General features: G+C 42.7%; 2 protein-coding genes across 4 annotated transcripts; both read left to right on the forward strand.

Moving 5' to 3' along the window:
• The first annotated feature begins 556 nt into the window (after nucleotides 1–556).
• On the forward strand, nucleotides 557–12,182 carry NMU (neuromedin U). 2 transcript variants are annotated; one of them, NM_001277921.2, is made up of 10 exons: nucleotides 557–726; nucleotides 2,809–2,867; nucleotides 6,484–6,531; nucleotides 6,626–6,685; nucleotides 7,608–7,637; nucleotides 7,752–7,802; nucleotides 9,339–9,413; nucleotides 10,850–10,903; nucleotides 11,231–11,270; nucleotides 11,835–12,182. In NM_001277921.2, the coding sequence occupies exons 1-9, from the start codon at nucleotides 594–596 to the stop codon at nucleotides 11,264–11,266; spliced, it is 546 nt and encodes a 181-aa protein (NP_001264850.1). In that variant the 5' UTR covers nucleotides 557–593; the 3' UTR covers nucleotides 11,267–11,270; nucleotides 11,835–12,182. The 2 variants fall into 2 exon arrangements, with proteins under 2 accessions (NP_001264850.1, NP_001264851.1); NM_001277922.2 differs by lacking the exon at nucleotides 9,339–9,413.
• A 1,254-nt stretch (nucleotides 12,183–13,436) lies between these two features.
• On the forward strand, nucleotides 13,437–18,748 carry PDCL2 (phosducin like 2). 2 transcript variants are annotated; one of them, XM_040700232.2, is made up of 6 exons: nucleotides 13,437–13,498; nucleotides 15,156–15,276; nucleotides 15,655–15,745; nucleotides 16,870–17,013; nucleotides 17,970–18,178; nucleotides 18,482–18,748. In XM_040700232.2, the coding sequence occupies exons 2-6, from the start codon at nucleotides 15,246–15,248 to the stop codon at nucleotides 18,643–18,645; spliced, it is 639 nt and encodes a 212-aa protein (XP_040556166.1). In that variant the 5' UTR covers nucleotides 13,437–13,498; nucleotides 15,156–15,245; the 3' UTR covers nucleotides 18,646–18,748. The 2 variants fall into 2 exon arrangements, with proteins under 2 accessions (XP_040556166.1, XP_420702.4); XM_420702.8 differs by having other exon boundaries at nucleotides 13,437–13,473.
• Nucleotides 18,749–19,110: the final 362 nt, after the last annotated feature.

Raw genomic sequence — 19,110 nt, forward strand, 5'->3', positions numbered from 1 at the left:
AAAGAATTGCAATTCTGCTCTGGAACACGTATAGATGGGGAAGCAGAGTCAGCCACAGGCACACCTGGTGGCTTTGCCACCTGGTTTCATCCTCCTGTCGATCAGAGCTGCTCGCACCTCTCCAGCTGCCAGGTGGGGCTCCAGTTTTAGCATCAGGCAGCTCCCGAAGCTCACCTCCACCACCCCGACTCATCGCCCTTCCCCTCCAAGCTCGGCAAGGGGCAGCCGGCCACTTTGCGCTCATCCTGAGGCAGCTACCGTAGCTGGGGATGTTCACACGCGTCTTTTAAAGCACAGTTTTGTTTTTTTTTTTTTCCCGAGGAGAGAGGTGAAGAAGCAAAGGCCGTCCGGCCGCTGTCCCGAGGCCGAGCGGGGCCAAGCACGGCCGCAGCGGGCCGGGAGAGGGGCTGAGTCACCGGCGGAGCGCAGAGGGTCTGCCCCGGGCGGGGGGAGGCCGGCGGGGCGGGCAGGGCGGCTGACGTGTGCTCCGTGAGTCAGGGTGATGCTCGTCCACGTGTCGGGGAGATTTAAAAAGTTTGGGCAGGGAGCGGGGCGCGGATAGAGGCGGGCAGGCAGAGCAGGGCACCGCGGGCATGGCGCGGCTCTGCCGGCAGCAGCTCCATGCGGCCATCCCCCCGCGCGGCCCGGGCAGCGGCTGGGGGCTGCCGGGGTCCCCGCTTCTCTTGCTTCTCTTCCTCCTCGCCTCCTCCGTGCGCGTCTGCAAAGGTGAGGAGCGTCTCCCCGCAGCCCCGTCGCTGCAAATCTGGGGGGCGGAGAGGTGACCCCGGCATCCCCGCGAGGGGGACTGAGGTCCCCGCGAAACCCAAAGCCTCGCAGCGCTCCGTCGGGCTGCGGAGCGGGGTGGGATCCGCGCGGGGGGAGGCGGAGGTGCCGAGGCCACGGCCAGGAGGGGGCTCGTCCCAGGGCAGGGGTTGGGGTGCGGAGTGGGGCTCCTCCACCTGCCCCGGGGATAACTCCGTCCCTGCCAAACTGCGCTCCGGTAAAGGGGGAAAACGGCTGTCGGTCAAATCGATGTCATCGTAGAGTGAAGTGGGGAAGGATGAAGCTGATCAGCTACTTAAACAGGGAGCCCGGTTATCTTTGATCTCGTTGTGGGTGCTGCGTTACACCTGGAAGCTGCTATTTTTATACGAGGGAGCACTCTGTGAAGCGAGAGCAGCTGATGGGTGTTGCAACAGAACTCACTGCCTCGCCTATCGCTTTGCCTGTCCCGCTGTCCCACTCTGCATGCACGAAATGCTTACGCCTTGTGAAGTGCTTTACATCACCTGGCGCTGTGCACTGAGCAGTTCAGTTTGCCTGTATTGTGGAGGAGCGAGTCACTCTCATCAGGAGCTTTTGTCCTGGGAACATTTAACACACCGCATACTGTGTTAGAAATGAGTTCTGGAGGTGGGGGAGAGAGGAGGGAGGGAAGAGGAGGGTGAGGAGTGGCAGGGGCACTCCACATTGTGTGGTCACAGAAATGACTGAAATGGTGCACCTGGCACCCTGCTGCCCTGCAAGAAGTTGAGGTTTTTAGCAGCTGGCAGCATTGAACAAATGGTCGGCATCAGTCTCGTAGGAGTTCCTCTTCTATGTTCCTTCTGATCAGGGTTGCTTTCCTGAAGAGCACTCTTCCTCTGCCATGGGTACATTGTGTATCTTATCAGAAAACAGTTTTCCCTGTGCGTGCCATTGTGGGAATTACTGAAGCCCCTGTGTAGGTTCAGCAGTGTTCTGGCTGGGGTGATGGAGGGATGCTGCTTAGCACTGCTGGGAGCTCACAGAGAGGGACTGCACCTGCCGTCAGAGTTCTGCGAGTGAGCTGAGAAGGGTTAAGGAAACGTATGAGGTGGTGAAATAATTGCATCTTCTCTGTTCAAAAGTTTTGCTTCACAAAAAAAAAACCCACTGTGTAATATTCAGGCTTCTCTGCCTGCTGCTCCACAGGCTGTTGGATTTCCCATGGAAAGCCTGGGGAACCGGAGGCTGTGGGCAGCGACAGACAGGCAAAGGTACAGTACTGAGGGTTGTCATGGTACACTCATGGCTACCAAGGGACCAGTCCAAGGCAACGCTCCAACATGAACACTCTGAATTAACAACAGAATATAACAACAACGAGAATTGTAGCACCTTTAATTTATTTGGAGTTGTTCCTTGAACTAAAGCACCCATCAAAAAAGCACAGTTTTCACTGAAAGGTGGTTTTACTGCCATGTGAACCTGGCAGAGATTTCAGAAGTAAACAATTTCTACACAGGATGAAGTTAAGACCCCTTTCTATCACTGTCCATGCTGATTATACGTCTCAAGCCTGTGCCAATACCAAAAGGAGTTTTGCAACTTATCTTTTATGCCTGGAAGTTATTTCTGTTGCTATTTGTGGTACTTGGAGATGCTGGGTTCACGTCCTGCTCACCTGGCCTTAATTCTCATTAAGACTACCTTCACCTTTTATTTGTTTAATTTCGTACTGTTCTCCGGGGAAATTAAAATTGACCACAGATAACTATAGAGTTTCTGGGAGGCTGTAAAATCGCTGCTCATCAGCGATCGGTAAAAATGGAGCATGAGCCTGCTGGGCATGGTCACGGGCCTTGTGCACAGGGATAAACTGGATGACTACTGGAAAACCCTACAATGCCTAGAGCAACAAGTTTCCTTGGGACACACTGCTTTTTTTTTTGCAGTTACTGGGTATCACAGCGTGTTCAGAGTGTTTTTATTTCCATCACTGCCATAGGATACTCAGAAGAATGACCCCTGCTGTGCAGTGTCGCTAAGCAGTGTTTGTGCTTCCAGGTGTCCCGATGCCGTCCCAAGCGTTGGAGGCAGAGCAGGAACTGCAGCTGTGGAAGGAGGTGAGCTCTGCGGGCAGGCTGGCTCTACCAACTGTGGAAAACCCGTGGCTCTAGGGTGAGGGCTGGGAGCATCCTTGCCAGCTTATCCCTGGTAGGACAGGGATACAAGTTTAACACTATTTCTTATTCCATATTATATCCAGTCTTTCCTCTCTCCATGCTTTCTCTTGTATGGAGTTCAGGCGCTTCCTCTTCCAGTCCTACTTCTCCCACGTACCTGTTCTGACATTGGTGAAGATGTGAAACACCTAATTTTCCAGATTTCTGAACAGTATCCAGGGACTGGGTGTTGAGATTTCATTCAGGGAACAGACTGCTTTGGCTCAGTGGAGGGCTACGTTTGGTGACAGTTATCCTCTAGCTGTCACTGACCAGGAGGTCACTGTTCCTGGAAGCAGTACAGTGTCCCAAATGATACTTTTATAGTTTGTGTATGAAAGGCATTAGCTGTTTCAACTCATTCAGTCAATCTCTGACTTCTTCCATCCTGCAGACAGGGCTGGTACACAGTATTCAATCACATCCTAGCATCTTAATTCACTAGGTAGAGGGTAACATCCCATTGCAGTCTGCCTTTCTAACATCTTTTACCAATTGCAACTATAACTTTAATTCTCATCTCTGAAATTTACTCCAGGATGTTACTTGTGTGTTGGCATGAGCACTTCTGTGCCCTTTTGGAGCAGATGGGGAAGCGGAGCATAACACAGAGAGAGGGTTCAGCTTGCAAGTTGCGTTCCCTGCCACTGCTGTGATTTTTCAAGTATTCTGTTGATATTTAATTTTGTAGCTTCTGATAACATTAGAAAGCAAGTGACTCACCCTGAGTACAGCTGCACAGTGTAAATTTCTTCCTTGTTGTCAGCGCATTTCGGAAGTATTGACTCAACCACTGTCATGTTCCTAACCCGGCACTTGAACAAGCCCTGGCGGTACTTTGCTCCTGGGAGGAAAGTGATCTGTTGGGAAGTAACACCCTAACAGTTACAAGGACTTTGTGAGAATGAGTTATTTCAATTCCAGACTGAAAATATGCTGTTTTATGTGTTTTTGCATTTACTGATGAGATTTGTTATTTATAGCATTGGATTAAGGTCAGTGATTACTGAAGGAAAAGGCAAGGTTATCGCTGATTTCAGTGAACAAAATATATGCGTGTGGACACTAAATCCTGTGTAAAATTATGTAACATGAGTGGTGTAAAACACTGCTTTAGCAAGAGTAATACAGGGCTAGGAGAGCCTTAAGGACTAAATAAAGAGAGTTAGATGTGAAGGTGCATACTTCTACTCAGCATGGCAACAAATCCATACTGGAGTTCCTTGGAGTGTTCTTCCCTGCTTGTTATTTGAGTAGTTGATCATTCAGCAGAAGCACTGCCTCAAAATTAAACTACTGTTTTCCAGGGATGATTCTGAGCTCATAAAGAGTGGAACTTTCTAACGTCCTTTAATTTCTTTGTTATTTAACCAGCACCAAATAACACACATGCTCCCAACCTCAGGCCACACTTCCGAAGAAGGAGAGAAAATTACAGAGAAGATGCATCAAGGGTGATAGGAATTATTAAATTTATATATACATTTTTTAAAGTAAATCAGCACAAACTGTGGCTTTTCTTCAGCTCTTGCTTGTTCCATGCAGCTTTTAGCTGAGAGATACACTGCCCTGTACTTTGTTGAATACAAAGAAGTCTCTGGCTTATCCGGCTGTTGAATTACGGTGGTTGCTAACAGTTCCCTCCAACTAAAAATCAAGCAGATAAACCAACAAATAAGTAACAACAAAGAATCCCTCACTGAGAAAAAAAAGCACCTTTTTAACTTAGGCTTCCAAAATGATTTCAGTTTGGTTTATGGCCTTCACCGCAGATTTCTCCCTCTACACTTTTTACTCTGAAAGTAATAAAGCTGAGCTAATATACCAGAGACAAACAAATGCAAGATGAAGGGAAAAGAGACAAAGGGAGGTTGTGCTGCAAACAAAAACTACTTGAGGGGGGAATCCTGTGAGCTATTAGCTTTCCACTCTATCTGATAATGCCTTTTCATAGCCTGTCTCTGGAGAAATGCATCATCTCTTGTCTTGAAGTACTGATACGCATTATTTGTTTATTGCTTTTTTCATTGAGTGTTTTCTTCACTAAAGAGCACTGTTTAGGGCTTTTACCTACAATAAAATCATAAGACCCATTGCATTGCCCGCTTCATTTAATAACAAAACATTTTGATGCAGTCTGTGAACAAGACAACGATGGCACCTCTACTAACAATAATGAATATTCAAAGGAAGAAAACCGGTGCATATCAAATGGGTCACAATAGATACAATTTAAAAGTTATATAAGGAAAAGTTATGCCTCTTTTTTCTTTTTTTTTTTTTTTTTTTTCATTATTTTTAAGCTGTGCAGATTCAATTTGAGTTCTGGAGACATTTTCTCTTCCTTACAGAACACTTTGAGCTCTCAGCTGGGGTAAAATTTCTTCCATGATTTCAAGTGCCCTTAATTCCACTTCTTCTGCTTCTCTGATTAAAAACTCCACTGAAAATGATTTGGTACAGCGGGACTCTTAGATCTTGGAAAAGAGAATATAGAAAGAATATATGAAAAGCAGGTAGAGGATGAGTGGGAATCACTTCTTTGTTACTTCTTCCAAGACAACATCATGATAGCGCTCAATGAAGTGAGCTTTGGAAGGACGGACCAAGACAAACAGAAATGGTATTTTGTGGAGTGTTTAGGATAGCCTTACCACAGGGTGTTGTAGATGCTAAAAGTTTACAACAGTTCAGAGAGAGATTGGTCAAATTCACAGAACAGAAATCCTCTGAGCTTCATTACAAATGACCTACATCCAACTCGAAGTACTTGCAGTACAGTTTGCTGGTGGATGGAGAGTATGGATTTTACTAAACCACAGGTCTCTTCTTAGGCTCTTCCTCAGGTGCTGAGGTTTGACCTTTTTTGGGGATAAGACAAAGAGCTAAACAGCCAGGGGGATTTTGGTATGGTTTTAAACAAAATCTTGTAAGGCCCCTCATGTGCCAAATAAATCGTTGCAAAGCTCAGATATAAACTGCTTGGTGACTCACTCAAATTGAGTAGCATACGTAAGAGGTGCTGGCACGTATCATTATCACTCAAGAGATGAGTGGGTCATATACCTGAAGGGATACCGAAATGCAATTTGCAGAGGAGTGTTTGAGGACTGAGCACTGAATCACTTGCTGTAGCATTGTCATTTTCTTTGCCATTTTGTATAATACAAAGATATCACAGAAGATATTGAAGTTCATACTCCATGCCCCAGATACTCACAATATGTCTTAGCTGGAGACAGTTAGATTTAGTAGGGGCACAAATGGTGTAAGAGAATAGAAGACGTGATAGCTGAGATCAACCATGTGTATTTGTTTATTTGGTGGTTTGCTTTTTTTTTTTTCCCCTTGAATTCCGAATATTTCATGAACATACCTATGAGAATTCCTTCTGAAATTTGATACAGGATGAGCTTGCCATGCCTTTGGCTGAACCAAAATACTTTTGAGGATACAGTTATTTAACTTGTTTATATTAATTTGACTTAATGAAAAAGGACTGTGTGAACTTTTACAGATAGACGATGCCTGTTCTGCCTACATGTCCACAGATTCTCAGCCTCAGGTGAGACAAATGAAGGTTGCTTTATTACTTATGATATTTATTATGTGGTAAGAATGAAAGTGTGATACCTGAGTCCATGTTTTCTTTTCATTAGGTGTCCAGCACACTGGAAGAACTTTGTTTTTTGGCCATGGGGTTTCTCCAGAAGCCACAGGTAACTCACATGAAAGACTACCTGGCATTTCTGAAGCAAGATCTCTTAGTGTGCCAGTGCCTTCAGTGGATTCTGAGGACCCAGTAAATCACATGCCACTCAGTGCTGAAAGTAGCATGCCAGTTCTTACTCTGAAATGTTATATGTCCTAATACAGTGCCTGTTAAGGAAAACTGGGAGACTCCAGCGTTTGTAAAATGATCACCAGCTTGGATACAAGGTTTCAGCTGGTTTTATTGCTCTAGATTAGAAAATTTATGAGATCTGAATGGGGTAAGACATTTACTCATGAGAGTCTGCTGCTGTCACTGCTAGGAAGACAACAAGGAGCAGCCACTAAACCCATCAATTCTTCTGATTGAGAGTTATCAGTGCTCTCTACAGGGTTTCAGAAGAGTAATTACATTGTCAAGCGAAGTCATATGGTAAACCTGTCAAAGAAGAATGATGATATTTCAATCCGGTATTGAAAAGTTTGAAACATCATTTCAGCTTAGAGTAGATCGAGGGGTGGGCTCATGGCAGCCCACAGCTCCTCACAGGGGGAGCAGAGGGGATCTCTGTTCCCTAGTGACAACAACAGGACCCAAAGAAATGGGATGGGAATGGGATGGAGCTAAGTTAGGGTGTGGTCAAGCTGGGTGTTAGGAAAAGATTCTTCACTAGAAGGTGGTGGGCATGGCACAGGCTCCTCAGGGCAGTGATAACAACCCTAAGCTGCTGGAGTTCTGGGTATATTTGGACAGTGTTCTCAGACATAGAGTTTGAATTTTGTGTGGTTCTGTATGGAGCCATGGTTTCGACTCGATGATGCTTGCAGTTCCCTTCCAACTTGGGGTATCCTATGATTCTATGAAATAAAATCATCAACAACTTCTTTTTTAACAAATAAAAATCTCTCAACTGATTATTATTCCCACAGGGTTCAGATGAAAAAGACAACATGAAAAGGGTAAGATTTCTATGTATGCCTTACGATCAGTCTAATATTAATAAGGAAATCCTAACTCTTTTGTCCTATTTTGTAGTAAAACCCCACTTTTAATTTTTTTTTTTTTTTGAACAGTTCTTATTTCATTATTCTAAGACTCATGACTCAGGAAACTCAGACGTCAGGGTAAGTGGCCTAGCACCTCCATGTGAGTACACATGTGCCTTTAAGTAGCACCAAGGTGATGTTCCTTTCCACAGTAGTCTCTGCAGCTATAAAGGCTCAGATAGGAGGGTTTCAAATCTAAAATGCAGACTGTATTTTAATAACATGGGAGACAATCACCGATGAGGTACAGGTGTGCAAATGGAAAACAACAAATACCTCAGTCTTGTGGAGTCAACGTTTAAGAATAAGGTAAAACACTTGCTTCTGGTAATGGAACATAATATACAGTGAAACAATGCTGATGTGTAGAAGTTGAGAACGTGACCATAAGTATTGAGAAGTCTTAAAGCATTTTTATTAATTATTAATTAAATGGTATGTATCTATTTGTTCACATCACAAATACCTAACAGGCAAAAGCATATGCAAGTCTTGCTTGCATTTTGGAGTATACTATGAGAAATACCATAATGTAAAAACAGCGTAGTATTTTTGCTACAAAAATATTCTCAGCAGCCAACAGATAAATCACGTGATCCATTCTTGCTTTTAAATTTCAGTTCTCATCTGTTGTTTCAGCACATTTGGTTATTTTTTATGTACGTTGTAGGATTTTGAGAATGTGTTTGCTCAGTTCTTAACAATCATTTTATATGTTGATGTCCATCGTTGCCTTGTTCATTAAATTCCTTCAGAAATAGGCTATATATTGCTTGGAAAGTGATACAGTATTCCAGGCCTCCTGAGAGTACCGCTGATGTTGCGGTCAATATTTTCAGAACAGAGCTTCTCTGGAGCTTTTAATGGTAATCGGGGCACAGGGAAAGTAGCTATTTCTATTCCTACTCCTGCTTAAAAGGTTACTGCATTCCCCTTCCTCCCCATCCTGAGGCTCTCTCCACAAGCCCACATGATTCTGTGCTGCCAATCACTGCCTGGGGACTTAGGCCGCACGCATTGCTACTGTGCTTCCCAGGCTCTGTGTGTGCATACAAGTCTCATCAAGGACCTGGGATTTCAGGACTGGAGCTTGTCTATTAGGGAGGATGACCAGTGCCACAGTCACTAATTTTACTTCAGAATGGATCCCGTTTTCTAGTTAAAAAATTGTTTTTCTTGCTGTGATTTAAGTTAAAGTAAAATGAATTTTCAGTACAGCAGAGATTGAAGTTGTTAACCTCCATAGCAGACAGCCATAAGTAAGAGTAGTGTACATGAATGTTCTCTGTACCACATACAGAGGCTGATCAGTACCTGAATAACTGCAGTTATTTGGGTAGGAGGTCTGTAAACAGTTCTGATCTGCCAGGGAATAAAGGTGAGGATGCATAGCTTGTCCCTTCATCTCTGTGCAAGCCACATTCCATGCAAATATAAATGTATGTTCCTGTTTGTTGTCAACTCAGTGGGTTCAAAAATGAGTTTCTTAAGTAACGTCTTCAGTCCTCGGTACCCATTGGTCCATAAGCCACTACTGCAGGAAGAGATATTATTTTTGCATCATAAGATCAGAATTTCATTGTTGCTCATGTGTCTGTGTTCATGTCCTCTCAGTCGTCTGTCCTGCATCCTTTGCTGCAACTCGTTCCCCAGCTTAATGAGAGAAGACTGAAGAGATACAAAGTGGACGTATGTAATCTTAAACTGTGCATGCTTGCATTCTCACATGAGGCGATTCATTAGCACACCTAAAATGCCCTTGTAGACCTTTCTACTCAAAGCATCTTTATTTTCAGGGTTTAGTGTCACACTGGTGTGTTTTCATTAGAAATGTGCATTTTTTTTTCTATTCTTTCATTAGTGAAAAATGATCCTGGTGATACTTAACATTTTAAATATAAAGGAATAAATGCTTAGCATAGAATACTGGTTCAACACTGAGCCTAGATCTGAGATAGGTATTTCAGAACCAGGTAATGATAGAAGCAGGTTGACAGTACAAATAAAAATCACACCGATGTTGTATGTACAGCTCAGAAACTGAGCATAATGGCATATCTGATGAACTGACGTCAAAATTAAAAGTGAGACTCAAATATGATGTACAGTTTTAACCCTGCTTCCTTTGAGAGTTTCCTTGAAGCTATTCCTGTGCTTGTAAATAATGGTAGCCATGCTGCTTTACACAGTTCTTAGAGAATTGTGATAGAGCAGGCAGCAATTTGTCTCTGTGATTACTCTGGTTATGATCGTAACCCAGGAGATTACACAGCCTCAGTTTTTAATTGAGAAACATTATCATTGCTAAGGGAGCATACAGTGAATACATTCCATCTAAATCCTGTGTGCTGCTAAGCTCAAGATCTGAAGTATTCCATTTCTGAGTTGGTCTGTCCCTCCCTCTACAGGACAGACACAGACAATGAAAATACTGTGATTAAGCTTAGTATGTTTTCTAATGCAGGTCTCATTAAAGCAGCTGGATACTTCATTCTCTGTACTTACTACGTTTAAATGGAATTTCTGTTTTCTTCACTGATCTTTTCTTTGCTCCTTGCTGTACAGATTAGTAGACAGTTGTTTCTCAATGTGTACAACATGAATAGGATAGAGTATCATAGGTATTGATCTTTTCTTTGGAAATTTTTCTGGGAGAGGTTATCAGGATGTACCTCTGGGATCAATCTGGGACCTCAGTCCTTGGCTGGGCCCAAATACTTACGTTTTTTTAAGCTTTGAGGACCTGATGATCTTGGAGGTCTTTTCCAACCTGTGTAACTCTGTTTTTTTCCCACTGTTGTCCTTCTACAAGGTACAAAGACAAACTGTTTTGTGCATAGAGACTCCAAGACTATAGGACTGGTTGTGTTTTTGTGATGAAACCTGTCAGTAACAAAGACCAGACTCTAAAACTTAGAGTGGATTTTGGTTTTCATTCATGTGTTTTCTGCAATTTCTACTTGAGAGTATGAGCTGCATAGAGAAATAAGTACATAGTATGTTTTAAGGGTCAAGACTGTATAGCAGTACTGAAGAAATGCTTATTATAAGTACATAAACAATCTCTTTGAGGGGATTCGTTCACAAGAGTAGGTACCATCTAAAATACTATGTTTTTTTCCAAGGAGGATCTTCAAGGAGCTGGAGGGATTCAAAGTAGAGGATACTTTTTCTTCAGGGTATGGTTTGTTCTACTATTTTTTCCTTTATTGTTTTCTTTCTAGGCTGCTACTGAACAAAAGGTAGAGAAATTAGTGAAATAAAAGGAGAAATACTATGTCAGAGAACACTTCTTTGTTAAGAGTCTTCTGCCTTAAGTGATTCCATTAGAAATGCTTGTCTTTGCAGTAGATGAGAAATGTAACTTCCAATGACTTCAGTTACGTTTTATATAGCACAGACTACATGTTTGTAAAGTAATCAGGATAACAGAACCAGATTGAAGCTTCTTGGTGATGCTGAAGTATCAAAAAGGAATTAAAAAAATATCAAAATTTGTCTTTCAGCCACGTAATGGGAAGAGATCAGTGGATTTTCGCTAAGGAGGTATTTATTTAATGCTTTCATCCTCACTGGTATTGAAATTATTTTTATACAAATATGCCACAGTATTTATGATTAGAAATAGAGTTCTGCCTATAGTCTTCTTTGAGATATGCTAAATCCACATCTCTTTGTTTGAAGTGAGTAGAAACTATAGATTCTCAGTTCCTAGAAGAGAGAACAAAGTGTTTCTGGAAGCAAGAAAGGGAAAAGATCCCACATCTGTAGGCAGTTTGGAAAGTTATCAGCGATAAATGAAAGGTGTGTGTCAGGAAGTACTGACTCAACAACCTGCCAAATACATACTAAGAAGTAAACTGACGGCCTGGGTGTCATCCTGCTGCTCTTACACTGAATTACAATCTACCTTTACACTGAAATTAAGCGTGGACTTCAGATTTTAATTTAAAATTATTCAATTCTTTGGACAAACAAACAAATAAATAAATAAAAACCCTGTGCTAATATTATGATGCTCTGTTTTCTCATGTATCTTACATCTCTGACATATTTGAACTATTTTGCTCTATACCATACCAGAGGCTAAAGCTTTTTCTTGTTTTTCAGGGTTTTAGATTCCTGGAGTAGAACTCACGCTGCAGGAATGCTGAGTACATGGACATAGGGTTCTCCTCACAGAGATAATTCCTGACTAATGTACAATTAAAAATCACTAGAATGTAAATGCTCTTACATAAGATTCACTCGAGAATTCCAATGTTTCTTTACTTCCTTGATTATATTAAAAGCATATTAAAATTATTTGTTTCCTACTGTTACGATGTTTATAACTGTGTCTAATGGAACCATAAAAAAGCCTCAGTGTATGCATGCAAGAGATATTGTCCCCAACAACACCGCTATGTACATTTATTTGCCTGTACAAATAAAGGCATTGAGTTGTTTTAATGAGAATGCTTGCAATGTGGACTATCATTTATTTTCTCCTGAATATTCTGCAAATCTCTCATGTAGTTTTTAGAATGGCAGCTTAATTTATTTTGTATTTGAGGGGGCATTTTTTCTTTATAATGATGCAAATTTATGTAGCCAAAGTGTTACGTGTGCAGATCATTATTCTGCTCTCATATTTATTGAAAATGCACATTCTTTCGTTATCTTGATATGAGTAAGCCAAGTCCTGCAGAAAAGACAGACATCCAAGCTAAGCTTTCCAAGGCCTGTTTGGTAAGGCAGTGCACTAAGTCCAGTTCTTGTGATAGTTCTCAGTGTGTCTCAATAGTGCTTCACTGGCAGAAAAAAAAAGATAAGAACGTCCATTTTCCTAGCAAAAGGAAACGGAATAAATTGTATGATTTGGAGAAATTTCTTGATTTTAACTCAGCTAAAGCATTACGGAAGTTTTTGTGATGTTATTCTCCATTTTTTTTTTTTTTTTTACCTTTTAAGGGCAGTGATTCGGAAGACTTAACTGCATGACTTACATTCTTCCAGAATTAAGATGTATTCAAAAACATAGCAGGTTTTGGTGCTGTTTAAAAGAAATTCTACTCGAAAAAATAAGTTGGCCTCTCAGTCTTCCAACTTATTGCCCCGAGTCTGTTTTCACACCAGAAATATTTGAGGATGTAATTATATTCAGAGTAACTAAAGGGCTGTAAGAAAGAAGGGGGCAGACTTCTTATTAGCGGCTATTGTGACAGGGCAGAGGGAGATGGTTCCACACTAGAAGAGGGGAGGTGTAGATTGGATACAAGGGAGAAGTTTTTCACAATCAGGGTGGTGAGGCACTGGCACAGGTTGCCCAGAGGGGTGGTGGATGCTCTGTCCTTGGAGACATCCAAGGTCAGGCTGGATGGGACTTTGAGCAACCTGACGGAGCTGTAGGTGTCCCTGTTCGTCGCAGGGCAGTGGGACTAAATGGCCTTTGTGGGTCCCTTTTGACGCAAGCGATTATATGATCTAATAACAGCGCAGACACGGATTATTGTCCACACTGGCTGGTCACAGGGTGAGCGGACCTCAGCAGCCCTCCTGCTGGCACGCTTGGGTGAGCAGCCGAAGGGCAGAGCGCTGCCTTTCACTTCGCTATCACTTCGGCTAAACCCGCAGCTTACCGCTGCACCGCGGATCTCGCTCCGTACCGGCTGCCTCCCGTAGAGGTACATGGAGGCGGGGCCGTTAGAACCGGGTCCCGCCCCAACCGCCGCCCTGAGCAGCAGTGGGGCTGTGGGGAGCCATGCAGGTGGGCGTGAGACCGAGGGCCTGAGGGAAGCCGGGGGAAACGGGGATCGGCCGGGTGCGGCGGGGCGGGCGGGCAGGGCTGGGCAGAGGCCGCCGGGACGGGCTGTGCTGCACCGCGGGGGCGGGCGGAGGGCTGTGAACGGGGAGGCCTGCGCTGTGCTCCCGTGGAGGGGTGGGCCTCTTATTGCCGTGGGATCTTTGATACCCTCGCTGTGCAAGAGTCAAAACCCTCTCCTCTCCTCTCCTCTCCTCTCCTCTCCTCTCCTCTCCTCTCCTCTCCTCTCCTCTCCTCTCCTCTCCTCTCCTCTCCCTTTTCCCAGTGGGTTATATCCACTACTTTTCAGTCAAAGAATGAGCAAACTGCTTGTTTTAACTTTATTCACATACAGAAATGTAAGCAAAGAATGAAGTTTGCTAGTCTACTTTTAAGACTTAGCAATAAAATCCGCTTCTCAGCAGTAGAATGCTGCAGAAAATACTTTTCCAAACAACGTAGCTATTTACAGTGGAGCTGGCATTCCTAGTTCAGAACATGGATGCCTGAGCGTTGCAGAAGGACAGTTAAAGTGCTCCAGTACAAAATCACTTTCCGTCAGCAATAAGTGCTGGATGTTTGCGAGGCCGGAGTGCTGGAGCAGCAGTGAGCACTGGGAGCGGTGCCCAAGGCCTGCTGAGCCCATGCAGGACTGGTGCAGGAGCTGCCAGGAGCTACTGCAACTTCCTGCCTCCTCCAGCCCTGCAGAGCATCGCTTCCTCACCGGTGCCAGAAGAAACTGGTGGAGGTAAAGGCCTTCTTGCAGACCCACTGTTCTTTCCAGGGAGCAATAGCATGATGCTCTTTGTTGTCGTAGCGGGTTTCCAATTTCTTTACATCCGAGATGCAATAGAACTTGTTTTATCATTACAAAATTCCTGGGAGCGTTTATATCTTAGCATTTGCTTTGTGGGATCATTAGAATTGTGTTGTTATGTTCGTGCTAAGCTCTGTAATTTGTTGAATAAAAGCAAGGCAGCTGCTGGCTGGAAAGGCAAATGTATCACTCGCAGGCATGGTAATGATATAATGCAAATCCTGGATGTTTCCTCAGGTAACCTTTTTGTAATGCAATGCTTGTTCATTTGATGCTGCATTCTTATGAATGCCATTAAATATTTCTGATATATAAAAATCTGTTCAGGCATTTCTTCGTGGAGGTTTTCAGACTGTATTTCAAGGCAAAAAATACCACACTGATTAACAACCCGTTTTAAAATCTGCCTGGCATTTCCAGTCCTCGTGAAAGACGTCCTTATGTGTTGCAGCCCGGTTAAAATAAAGATTCTTTTAATGTGATAATTTGAGAACAATGTTTGTTTAAGTAAGCTGTTGAGGGTTCTGGGTTTCTGAAGCAAGGTCTCCTAGAAAACTTCAGCAGGTGTTTTGGATACTGATTTCTTTGTCTATGCCTACGTTTTGAGGGTTTCTTTCTCTCCCCTCTTCTTGCTGATTTCTGTTTAGAACTGAAAAATGACAAATGGGAAATCATGGTAGAGAATGGTCCATTAAAGTATAGCGATCTCTAAGTAACGATTTCCAGTTGTTACATCCTTAGTGTGTGCCAAAGTGAAAAATGGCTGCGCTTGGTCAAAATCAATCAAAAGACTGATCTGTCAGTTTGCTTTTGTTCCATAATACCAAAACAGGACCCAAATGAAGATACCGAATGGAATGACGTACTAAGAAAATTTGGGATTCTTCCTCCAAAAGAAGAGCCAAAAGATGAAATTGAAGAGATGGTTTTACGCTTGCAGAAAGAAGCGGAAGGCGAGTCGAGTCGAATTAAAAACACATGCTATTAGAATGACAACATTTGAAACAAGGATGTGTGTAGTGTGAGGTTCATCTCCACAGTGGGAATCTTTCCCCCTGCAAGGGCCATCCTTTTAGTTACTGTTATTGAATGACCTGGGTTGGCAGGGACCATAAAGATTATCTAATTCCACCCCGCCTGCCATGGGCATGGACACCTTCCATTAGATCAGGTTAGTCAAAACCCCGTCTAGCCTGGCCTTGAGCACCTTCTGAAATCAGCATGTCTTTTACTTTTGTCAGTTCCGTGTCTGTGTAATAATTTCCACACCTTTAAAATGTGCAAGCACTTTAGGGAACAAAACTAGTTTTTTTGTTTTGTTTTGTTTCTAGTGAAACCATATGAGAGAATGAGTCTTGAAGAATTAAAAGAAGCTGAAGATGACTTTGATGAGGCTGATAGGAAGGCTATTGAGATGTACAGGTGTAGTGAGATATTTCTATAGTAAGATACAGTAAGACGTCCTTACCATGACATACCACATACTGTTCCTAGGCGTAACTGCAGTACAAACCAGGTCCTCATGCAGCTACTGAATAGCATACCAATCTGTTTATCGTACCATGAGTTTGGTGTGTTGTCTGACTTCGAGTTCAGAAAACTTGGGTGGCTTGTTTAGAGACTTAATAATTATTTCGGTCGTCTTGGACACTCACATGTGTATTCTACAGAGTGCTCTGTGATATTCTGCAGAGCTTAACGCTGCAACTAAGAAAAATCAGGCATAAGCAGTCCAGACAGAATAAAAGCGGTAATGTGATCAAACATTTCATCTAAGATTCTACCTATCCTTACTGCAAAATGACTAACATCTATGTATTTAGAAGTGTGTCCATGTAGACAGCTGACCACTCACATCATTTAGGGAAAGGTGTGAATGTAAACTATGATGTATTGTCGCTATTGTATAGTAGCGTTGTGCATAGATTTAGTCTTGCCAGTTGTGCAGTGGCTTTCAGTCAGTAAAATTAACGGCTTCTTATAGTTCAACACATCTCAGGAAGGCGTTTTCATTTTCTACTTTGCGATTATTTTTATAGATGAAAGCTGCCACCTACTGGTTCCACATTCCAATTTTCATGAAATACTGCAATGTGTTGCATTGCATTGGCACATTAAATACTCACGCTCAAATTACTGATGTTCAGAGTGATGGAAATGATTGGTACCTGTGCCATTTTTGTGCTTTTTCTCAGATGATTAAGGCACTTTGCAGTGTTTGTTTCTTAGGTTTCCCAAAGTTGATGCTGATATAGAAACTTCCTTAGTTTTATGTTCATATTCGTTATTTATGTTCATTTAATTATTATTCATTTCATTATTTCATTCATATTCATTATTTATGTTCATATTCATATTTATTACCTTTCATCAATAAGATTAGCGTAGAAACATTTCTAGCTCTGAAATGATACCAGAAGACCTTGAGCTGGAGTATTACTCAAAACGGGTTTTTAAGAGGAGTGGAGCAAAATGTACTAGATATTATTAAAAATGCATTTTAAAGGTTTCGAATAGACTTATTTTTCTTACTGCCTTCTGATCAGGCAGCAACGCTTGCAAGAATGGAAATGCCTTCAGAGGAGGCAAAAGTATGGGGAGCTGAGAGAGATCAGCGGAGAGCAGTACGTTAAGGAAGTTACAAATGCTCCTGAGGATGTTTGGGTCATAATTCATCTTTATCGGTCAAGGTAATTACTTTCTAGTTTAAGGTACTGAGTACATCAAAACAGGGAGTTCAGCTGGTGATTAGACAGGAATACCAAGAAAAATGAAACGCAGCAGACTATCAAAGTAGCACTTGGTTGGAGGTAATGGAAATGATTCCATTGAGCATGGGACTGCCTTGATTTTTTAATTCACTTCTGAAATTAGTGTGCTGTAATCATTTGTATGAAAGATTCCTTTGGCTGTGTATGCATATCAACATGTACTGAATCTCAGAGACTTCCAGATTTCACTGAGAAAGTGAAATCTCGTCTTCCTTTTCATGGCTTTTGTTTCCTGGAGAATCGCTTCTTTACTTGTCCGTTATACAGACGAGACCGTGAGAAGGCTCTTAATTCCTTAGGACTGAACATGGGATCTCTGAAGCTTAGGGAATATACAAACCCCACCAGCTCCGACTGTGACCGCATGTACTTTTGGCCACCAGGGGGCGCTACCGGGTGCCTGTAAGCCGTACCCGCTGGCACTTCGGTCCATCTAAGCAAGCGGTTACCGGGCAGGAGGCAAACAAAACCCCCGCCAACTTTTGCGTTGTCGTCGCGGAGGGTTATCTGGTGATCGCCTCACGAATACTGTGAAAGCAATGAGCAGCCCCGCGGTGGGCGTATGGCTATATCAAGATTTCCCTGACGTTTAGCTTTCGCTAAAAGAATTACATGTTTTAATTGAAGGCCATTTCAGGCAAAACATGTATTGTAGACTTAAAATCTCATCTGAACCTGCAATAAATGGACAAGACGGGCTTTCAGATCTTTACACGCAGCAAAATTGAGGTAACAAAACCAAACTACAGCACGAAGAAGAAACAGAGTAAGCCAAAGCACACTTTTATTCTCCAAAGGTCTAAGTTTAGTCATGTTAATTATGTTACACATCGTTTACACTGCAGATATAACCGTGCCCTCTTATCCTTCCCTAGCATCCCCATGTGCCTTCTGGTCAATGAACACCTCAGCCACTTAGCCAAGAAGTTTCCAGAAGCCAAGTTTGTCAAAGCCGCTGTGAACAGCTGCATCCAGAGGTACCACGACAGGTGTTTGCCCACTATACTTGTATACAAATCTGGTGAAATAAAAGCCCGGTTCATCGGGGTGGCTGAATGCGGCGGGGCGTATCTTAAAGTGGAAGGTAAGAGAAACACTTGTGAGTAATTCACTTGATAGAGAAACGTTGTTTGTAATCCTTAGGTCTAAAGATTGCTGCTTAGAAGGAAAAAAATCCAAGCATTTTTGCAGGAAAGACAAAAAACAAAGAATAATTCCTGTAATCCTGCAGTGCTAAGAATTTTTGGCAAGCACAGATATTTTACACTTACACAGTTAACATTTAACAGCCTTTTCTCGCTGTTGAGATAGAGCTGGGTTGTTTATAAAAGCCCTTAAGTGAAAATGTATTGCAGTCAACAGCATACATTGTCATTTGTTGTTACAGAGCTTGAGTGGAAGCTAGCAGAAGTTGGAGCAATTGAAAGTGACTTAGAGGAAAACCCCAAGAAGGACATTATAAATATGATGACATTATCAATGCAAAACATTTCTGTTCATGAAAACATGGATACAAAAAGCAGTGACGTGCTGAAACCTCGTATTACTTGAGGATGAGTTTCCCATGTGGGTAATCCGTTCAGGCTCAAACTAGCACACATGTAGCTTTCTACTGCTTTTGAAAGTCTGAAACAATAAAAAAGGGCTTTTGTTCCGCTCGTGTGTTTTTTGTGTTGATTTTTAGAAGAAAACTGACGTTGCAAATGACAGCCCTGCTTATTTCTGGGACACCCAGAGATGGCTCCCGTGGACACTGAGAGCCTGCATTCCTCTTTACAAATGGCTCAAATGGAAGAGGAAAGGGAGGAGGCCGTTGGCACTTAGGCTGTAATCCATACTTCATTCCTCTTTTTTGTCTGTCAGAGCTGCACGCTTGACTCCTTTAATTCAGTGAAACGACTGTAGTGGGATTTTACTCTAAATACTTTCTTAGTTCCCCCCATGGAAATGCTGACCTGAAGAAAATGATGCACACAGCGATATAAAAACAGGATTTAGCCCTGAATGCAACGACTA

This window comes from Gallus gallus, chromosome 4 (assembly GCF_016699485.2).
Source record: "Gallus gallus isolate bGalGal1 chromosome 4, bGalGal1.mat.broiler.GRCg7b, whole genome shotgun sequence".
Taxonomy (NCBI): Eukaryota; Metazoa; Chordata; class Aves; order Galliformes; family Phasianidae; genus Gallus; species Gallus gallus.

Bases quoted from the DNA above. Each gene is read 5' to 3' on its own strand.
- NMU (NM_001277921.2), top strand. From the start codon at position 594: ATGGCGCGGCTCTGCCGGCAGCAGCTCCATGCGGCCATCCCCCCGCGC. The intron at 7,803-9,338 runs GTAAGTGGCCTA...ATGTCCTCTCAG, and splicing joins CAGGAAACTCAGACGTCAGG to TCGTCTGTCCTGCATCCTTT. The intron at 10,904-11,230 runs GTATGGTTTGTT...TTTGTCTTTCAG, and splicing joins GAGGATACTTTTTCTTCAGG to CCACGTAATGGGAAGAGATC.
- PDCL2 (XM_420702.8), top strand. The intron at 15,277-15,654 runs GCGAGTCGAGTC...TTTTGTTTCTAG, and splicing joins CTTGCAGAAAGAAGCGGAAG to TGAAACCATATGAGAGAATG. The intron at 17,014-17,969 runs GTAATTACTTTC...ATCCTTCCCTAG, and splicing joins ATTCATCTTTATCGGTCAAG to CATCCCCATGTGCCTTCTGG.